Below are 8,702 nucleotides of genomic sequence, written 5' to 3'. Positions count from 1 at the left end.
ATCGTTTACTTTGACTCATTTGAATTGAATCATACCATTGAATCAGTCTCATTTGAAGTGAATCATTCAGTGAATCGTTCAATGAATCATTTAGTGAATCATACCATTAATCCTGGATAAATTACCAAACAGCTGGATTATGGTATATTTCCAAATTATTATTGATTACTTACTATATTAAATAAATCTGCACCTTTTTGAATTCTTTGCGATTGTGGACTTCAGATATTGTTCACACCAACAAGATGAATACACACAGCTTTGATAATAAATGAATTTATTATACAAAGATAAAAATGGATAATCAATATATACAAATATGATATGGTGTGTGTGTGTGTGTGTGTATGGCCTAGCTTGTTGCTAGCTAAAACAAAGGAACGTTATCTAAATAGAACAAAGGATTAGCTCTGTTGCTAATGTGTGCTTGTTTGTGTGTGTGTGTGTGGGAAGGACTTGACCATGTGTTTAGCCTCGTGTAGCTAACTACACGTGGTGGAGGCCTAGATTAGCCTTGTGTTGCTAGTGTGTGTTTGTGAAAGGCCCTATGGCCTAGCTAAAGTGTGTTTGTTAGGCCTGGTGAGGCCTACAGAGCACGTGTTGCTAAAGACAAAGGAATTAGCCGTAGCTAACTAGGGTGTGTTTGTGAGTGGCCACATGGCCTGAACAAAAAGCTAGCTTGTGGATTTCTAGCTGAGGTGTGGTTTATCAGGCCTGATGGCCTGCTGAGCACATGGTAGGCCTTGATTAGCTTTGTGTTGCTAAGCAGACAAAGGGAAGCTGTAGCTAACCCACTAGCTCATAAACATACTGAATCCACTGAAATCTTGATGAGATCAAGATGTATAATAATGAAATTAAAATGTTAGTAAGAGAGAAAGAAGCATGCACAGCCTGTCTATTAAAACAATTGAGATTAAAACAAAAACAGAACAATTCAACACGCTGCGTGTTTAACAGTGTAACAGATAAACCTGGGTTTAAATTCACACTATTTCAATAAAGCTAAATTCCTAAGACTAGCTTAATTATTATGCCCAAATATATTTTACTCAATATCTTGCCTCTAGCAAAGTTCTGAGAAGATGTTCGCCGTTGCAGAGCTTCGCTGTTCATGAAGCACGTGAACCGGTCGTGTAGAAAGCGCGGAGAGCTTCCTGGTCCAGCGGATCACTTGGGTCGTTTCCGTGAAGGCAGAGGATTCTTGGTCCGAACTTCAGCGTTCATGAGGAAAAGTCACTGATCAGAATAATATGCACAGTGCTTTAATCAGGAGGAATCTGGTCGCTCCTAATTATAAATTAATACTGCGTTTGAGCTGCAGTCGTGACGTCACTTCTAATACGAATAAACCGGTTGTAACTCAGGTTGAGTTTAAAGCTCGCGCGACTCTAGAGTTTACCTTGGCCAAGGGTAAGAAATCGCGCTGAATGATGGATCTTGCAAGAAAGAGGTGTTTTCGGGTTTGAGAGCATCTCTTTATGCGTCTAGATTCCTTGGAATCCGGACGCGAGAGACAAAGAGCGGAGCTTCCGCCTGGACTTATGCGCGCATGGCGGACTGACGTAGATGATCCCGCCCACGCGTGACGTAGGTCACGCGGAAGAGGACTGGGAATTGTAGTTCTTAGAGACAAAATGGCGGCATGATACCTACAGCAGGCAGAGATATAAAGCTTTGATATGGACCAGAAAACCCAGAACAATACTTCACAAAGAGGGGAAGTGTGAGTGAGGTTTCAGTAGTCTGGCTGACGAGTGTGAATGAGTGACAGATGAGTTCAATACTGTGGTGACAGGGGACGCTGTGCACCTTGGGCACTGTGTGTGTGTGTGTGTGTCTAAAGTCCTTCCCGTGCCATATGGGGCATCGGGCGCCGCCGATCTCCGTTTCTGCAGCCCTCGGCCTCTCGCCTATTACATAGCTAGGGTTACAGTGGGGGGCCAGTCCTCTGGTAACCACGAGAGTTTAACTCCCCTACTCACATCTGTATTGCAGTGTGCCTTGCCAGATGGTAGCAGGTACCATTTTTGATGGTCTTTGGTATGACCCGACCGTGAATAGAACTCCCGATCTCCTGATCAAGAGGCGGACACGCTACCACTAGGCCACTAGCCGGTGTGTGTGTGTGCACTGAAAAAAATCTTTTGTATTTACACAGGTTATATAAACAGTTGATCTCCACATCTCCATTCTTCTTGGCTATCCACTCGATATTGTCAAGTTTATTTTTATAGTGTTTTTAACAATAGACATTGTAGCAAAGCAATTTTAAAGTCATTAAAATTCTTTAAACATGAGCTAATTTTATCCCTAATCTATTCCCAATAATCAAGCCTGTGGCGACAGTGATGAGGAAAAACTCCCTCATTGCATTGGGGACCTTTAGTTCCAGCAAAGGGAAACTGCACTGCTACAGCATAAAAACCACTCTAAGTTTAGTTTCATTTTCAGTTCTCATGTTTCTATCTATCTATCTATCTATCTATCTATCTATCTATCTATCTATCTATCTATCTATTTTTTGCTATGGGGTACAGAGAATAATGCACACCTACTATTTTAATATCATCATGAAATTCAATAATCAACAACAACAACCATCTCTTGCCCCCAAACTACTACAAGTCTATTTATTTCTAGAATCCTCAAATTGCACCGACTTAATTTCCATTAAAGTGCACTAAAGTGACATCATGAAGGCTTGTTAATGACCACCTGCATGTTGAGTTTCGTTTTCAGTACTCATCATTTTTGGCTGTGGGGTGCAGAGAATAAGGCAAACCTACTATTTTAACATCTTTATGAAATTCAACGTACAAAAAAATCTTTTCACTTTGTGCCCACTTAATTTCCATTAAACCACTTAAATAGATTTTATGCAACATTTTTCCCTTTTAAATTAAGAGCTCCATGATGGACTGCAACATGTGAGAATTTTTTTTTGTGGAAAAATCTGATTATTTAAAAGAATCATTGAAACACAGATTGTGTAGATTAATATTGTTGTTAATAATGTTAATATTGCTGGTGATGGGCGGCACGGTGGTGTAGTGGTTAGCGCTGTCGCCACACAGCAAGAAGGTCCTGGGTTCGAGCCCCGGGGCCGGCGAGGGCCTTTCTGTGTGGAGTTTGCATGTTCTCCCCGTGTCCGCGTGGGTTTCCTCCGGGTGCTCCGGTTTCCCCCACAGTCCAAAGACATGCAGGTTAGGTTAACTGGTGACTCTAAATTGACCGTAGGTGTGAATGTGAGTGTGAATGGTTGTTTGTGTCTATGTGTCAGCCCTGTGATGACCTGGCGACTTGTCCAGGGTGTACCCCGCCTTTCGCCCGTAGTCAGCTGGGATAGGCTCCAGCTTGCCTGCGACCCTGTAGAAGGATAAAGCGGCTAGAGATAATGAGATGAGATGAGATTGCTGGTGATGGTGTTGATGAATGTATATTAAACATACAATCAATGCATTTCCTTTCCTTTAGCATAAACAAAGAAGCCATGGATTCCCAAATTGCAAAGAAAAATCAAAGCCTCACCACAGCTGAGGAGATGAGAAACCAAACCAAGCTTGTGATGCAGCCATATGCCAACTGGGAGGAGTATCTGACTCCTGCTCCTCTCTCCATAGCTATCCTGGGAGAGCTAGTCTTTATCGCCTCTAAAACAGATTTCTCCATTAACAAGAACCCACCTAAAGGTGGCTACCAGTTCATCAGATACCCAGATTCATTTAGAGCCTGCCTCATGCAAGTTTGTAACTCTGGCTGGAGGGCTTTCAACGAGGCCCATAAGAACATGGATCAGATTCGACTCCACACCATGACAGTTCCAGATTACATGAAGACAGCTGTGAAGATCCTGTTCCAAGGAAATGATGAGGTTGTTCAAGCCCATCTCCCTGACCAGTTGGAGAACATTCGTATCATTGCAGATGACTGTCTAGAGCTGGCTAATTCAACAGAAAAGCGGTTCACTGATGTCATCAATATTATCCAAGAGCTGCTGGAAGCATGTGTAAATGCTGAGCACTTTTATGGGGAAGAGCTAGATGCTATCAAGAAGACAATGGACGAGGCCAAGCTGAGGAAACAGTCATCAGAAGAAGCTCGTAATCGCTCAGAGAAAGCAATGAATGCTATGAAACAGGAACTTAAAGAAGCACATGAAAGTTACAAGGAAGCAATGGATTCAATGCCCGGTGGTTTGGGAATGATAGCTATGGATTTTGTCGGAGGCTTGACTGAGAGCATGACAAGTCTTGTTAATGGAGTAACTGCCGTGATTACTCAGCCAGTGATCCAAGCCTGTAAAGCTTCCACAAGAATTTCTAATACGATTAATGAGATTAAAGGTCAAGAATCTGCTATTGATGCTGTTGACGCAATTAATATTTATAGTAAGTCTGCAGAAATCCTGAAATCCACTGAGCAACTTCAAAAGTTTGTGCAGGACAACACGATTAACTGGAAAAAGTTGTATGATCAAAAGAGGAAAGCTACAGAAACAGTTTTCCAGGAAAATCAGTTTAAAAGAATCAAGAAGAGTTTAGAACAAATCCCAAACTGCAAGGCAAAAGAGGATGCCCAAAACATAAGTGATGAAGGCATTGCAATCTGTGCAAAACTAGCAAAGTATGCACCAGAGGGGAAATGTGAAGATGCCAAAACAAAGAAGCTGATTGAAAGAATAAGAAAACTGACTGAATCAGCTCGCTCTTTTGACAGCAAAAGTAAAGATGTTACAAAGTCTCCTGCCCTGACTCCCAAACCACCAATGATGTATAAAGAAGAAGGTAAATCTGAGAAAATGAGTGCTTCACAAAGGGCATCAGAGAATGCAAGATTCAAAATAGAACAGAACCGTGCTCAACTGAACAAGACCAGAGAGACCTATGAGAAGTGTGTAGAGAACATGGAGAAGAACCAAAAGGAGCTGACTGAAATCCTGATCACTTTGAGGAGCTGTGAGGTCAAAGAGATTGACTTTAAGACCACTATAGAAATGCTGGTCAAAGGTATGGATGCCATGGGGAGAGTGAAGGAGCAGTGGGAGAAGATGGTGCGCTTCTTTCAGATGGTGTCCAACATTGTGAAAACCAGCCTGACCAGAACTCTTAAAGACTTTGTCTCCACATCTGAGAAGACACAAGCACTTTCCTACAATGCAAAGCTCTTCTCTAAAGATCTGCTCTACAATCAAGCCTTTCAAGCCTCTAATATTGCCAGCCTCGTCCACATGATCTCAGCAACTTACACCGATGTGTCCGCCAAGCACCTCATGGATCGTGTCAGTTCTCTGGGAAAACTGATGGCCATGGACAAGGAAAAGCCTGAATTTGAGTTTGAGCGTCAGCAGTTACAGAACTCCTGTGATGAGGCTCAGAAAGCCATCTTACGCCTTGTCCTCAAGAACAAGGAGGAGTTTGAAAGAAAGAGTATTGCAAGAATGGAGAAGATCGACAAAGAACTGCTCGCCATTCTCCCTGCTGCTGATCCAGAGGAGATAAAGAGCATTGAAAAAGCTGTCAAAGGTGGATTCACAGAGGAAGATGAATCAGACTACATCTGAGTGAATGAACAAAGAAAAATCCTATCTGTCTCCAATCATATCCAATGAAATACCAGAAACATTAAACAAATGTATTATAGTGATCACATTATTACTATTCAGGTTTTTTGTAAAAATGTGTTTGAAGGAATTACTTCACTTAAATGCAGAGGAGGTGATTTTGCAGAAATCAGCAACATTAAGTGATAAGATTAATATTTGCTGCGAATCCGTTTCTCTTCCTTTCATAACACACAGGATGCTCCAACCAGCACACAAATCTGCTATTGTCTTATTCTTCTTCTGCTCTCAATGTCTACTTCTTACTTGGTAGCACTCTGTACTCTGGTTTCTGTTGCTGTGCGCATCATTTATCTGCCACTGTGTCTTAAGCAATCGTAAGAACGTGTATTTCTTTGTCGTGAATTCACCCATCATGTTTGTCTCACCACACCCTTATGTGTGAATATATACTCATGTTTGTCTTTCAATAAACTGAGAAACGTCTCTGAACAGCTGTGTCTGTGTCACTGAATATCGCTCCCAGATCGATCCGTGAGGCCGAATCTCCTGGACAGCAGAGGATTTATATTTATAGATAATTCTCAATTCAACTTTCTTCAGTACAGACAAATCAAAACCTAACAGTAAGCTAGAATTTGAACAGAAGTGGACAAAGTACCCAACTTCATTACTTAAGACAAAGTACGCACAGATCCCACTGGTCAAATGTTACTCCAAAACAAGTGAAAGTTGTCCAGTCAAATTTAAGTACTGAAATGCTTGCTTTTAAGAATACTTAAGTATTAAAAGTGCATTTTCTGTTGACGCATTGTTGTAATATTGCCTCACCACTTACAAAACCTAATGCCTCTGAAGCAACTGAATGGATTTACTGATGAGCCTGCAGAATAAACACCGGGTAGAATGTTACAAAATGAAAACAACTGAACTGAAAAAGAGCCAGTGTCTTTTTTTTTTTTCAAATTGTAACACTCCTCCCAACCCCCCACACCCACAAAGCAGCATGGTAGTTGTTGGGGTTCAACCCAGTCTAAAACGGTCAATCGGTCAACTTATTTCTCGGGACCCCCGCCCTCGTACCACCCAGACGTCTGGGATGGAACACCGCAAAAAAACAGAGAACCAGAGATCGGTTTCACTGCTGTTTAATCACAGTATTCTCGCCAAAGATGAAAGATTACAAACACCTTTTATAACAAATCATAATCTCTCCAAACGGCTATTGTGTCTGTCAAATGTGTGTGTGTGTTTGTATGTGACCTCAGAGAGGGTGTGTGTGTGTGTGTGTGTGTGTGTGTGTGTGTGTGTGTGTGTGTGTGTGTGTGTCTATGGGAGGGTGTGAGTGAGTGACATTATTTTGATATCTGTGTCTATGTGCTAGGTCAGCAAATCACATCTTAATTCCATATGTATGTGTGTGTGTGAATGAAACCTTCAATCATAAGCAAAATATTTCAGCAATTCAGCAATTTCATTTACGCACGTCAAAGCGCGTGAGATGTTTTTACGACAATGTTTTAAACAAAGACTATGTTTGGTCTAACAAAGAAGTGTTCTTCTCCACTGGACGAAGGTCAGGCTACACAGGAACAGTTTAAAATCACTGCCATAGTATATGCAATAGTCCAAAATAATAAAGGATCTTAAAAAGCTCTAAAATATAAAGTCTTAACTCTTTGTTCAGCAATAAGGCTACCATTACATCCAACATTAAAGTGTGTGTGGGTCGATCTGACATCAAAACAGACCTTGGCGTCGTTCAGACACATCTCTGATCAAAAATACACATTTCATATCAAAATAAACAAAATGTTCCCAAACAATGTCCAGCCGAGACAGAAGGTCATTTTTAACTGAACCGAAGTTAATCCTTAATTTTGTCACCATTTTAATAAATTACTGCCTTCTTGGTCAAGAATAATACTAATATAAACCTAACAGTAGTGTTCTGACCCAGCTCTGGCAGTGTGTGCACACATGTATGTCTATGTTAATCAGGAAGACAGTGGAATATCTGTAAATGCAGCTTGCTCAGAAAATAAAAATGGCAATCCAACCTGCTTAAAACCCAGGTCCACACATCGAGCTTAATAACGGCCCAACAGCAACACTGCTTTAAGCAATGTTTCACTTTCCCTTTTGGTTGGGAGGCATTTGTGTCGCATGTAGAGATGTGCTGTATGTGAAATTAGTGGTTCAGGTTACCCGTTGGTCATCTATTGATCTATTGTACTGTTTTGAGAATTTCAGGGGGGAGTATGTAGCCGAGTCAGTTTTTTATTTAAAAATATTTTGCTATTTCATTTTGGTGAACATTCCCAAAACTTGCTACTTCTATTCTCTGTCTAAAACAGTCATAGGGGCTGTTTTTGTGCATCTTTGACCTATATTGAGAGCCATTTCGTAAATAAGTTATTTAGTTCTGCATTACCTGTTGTAGCGGGGGGGCTTTAATTGATGAGGTGCACAGAGGCGCATGTATGAGGAAGCTGCGCATCCCCGGGAAACAAAGGGAACAGCAGCTTCTGTGCTGGGGAGACACGCTGTGATGCTCTCTCCCATTGTTTTAAGCTAGCGAGAGTAAAAGTTGTTAAACATGGTTTAAACTTAAAAAAAAACTAGCATGAATTTATTGTGAGCATGTATATGACTTTTACAGTTGGTTTAGGTTGTTAAAAGAGACGCTAAACTCTGTTAAAATCGTCGGAGATTTCGACTCATTTGCATATTGTTTGCAGGGGCGTAGCCATCATTTTAGAAGTGAGGGGGACAAATTGTTCAGCGGTCTATTGAGTGATTTATCATCCTCTCACATTCAATTACACCTCTCCTTAGCAGCTAAAGAACCACATAACCACAAACAGCACAGCACCAGGGAACCGACTTTAGTTCTTTAAAATGATATACTATCAAAATCTAAAGTCAAAATATATAAATCTATAAAGTAAAATTTATAAATAGAATTAAGAATAGTAGTAGTGACATAGCTAGTTATATTCTCTTCTCACCTGTGACCCTGCATAATCATCCCTGTTGGCCTCTGGTCCACTGTCTCCTCTCTCACCCTGCTCTTTCTATTGTGGCAATAAAGATTAAAAAATATGTGGAAAGCAACATTTTGAAATAGAATTAGGAA

At 40.9% G+C, this 8,702-nt stretch overlaps 1 protein-coding gene across 1 annotated transcript; it reads left to right on the top strand.

The window, feature by feature from the left end:
• Nucleotides 1–3,481: 3,481 nt before the first annotated feature.
• LOC132870269 (uncharacterized) lies at nucleotides 3,482–5,563 on the top strand. The gene has a single exon (XM_060903908.1). It carries the CDS (start codon nucleotides 3,494–3,496, stop codon nucleotides 5,561–5,563), a length of 2,070 nt encoding a protein of 689 aa, XP_060759891.1. The 5' UTR covers nucleotides 3,482–3,493.
• The last annotated feature ends 3,139 nt before the right edge of the window (nucleotides 5,564–8,702 follow it).

This window comes from Neoarius graeffei, chromosome 22 (genome assembly GCF_027579695.1).
Source record: "Neoarius graeffei isolate fNeoGra1 chromosome 22, fNeoGra1.pri, whole genome shotgun sequence".
NCBI classification, from domain to species: domain Eukaryota; kingdom Metazoa; phylum Chordata; class Actinopteri; order Siluriformes; family Ariidae; genus Neoarius; species Neoarius graeffei.
The sequence above is the reverse complement of the archived record's forward strand: the minus strand, read 5'-3'. Positions and strand labels throughout refer to the sequence as shown.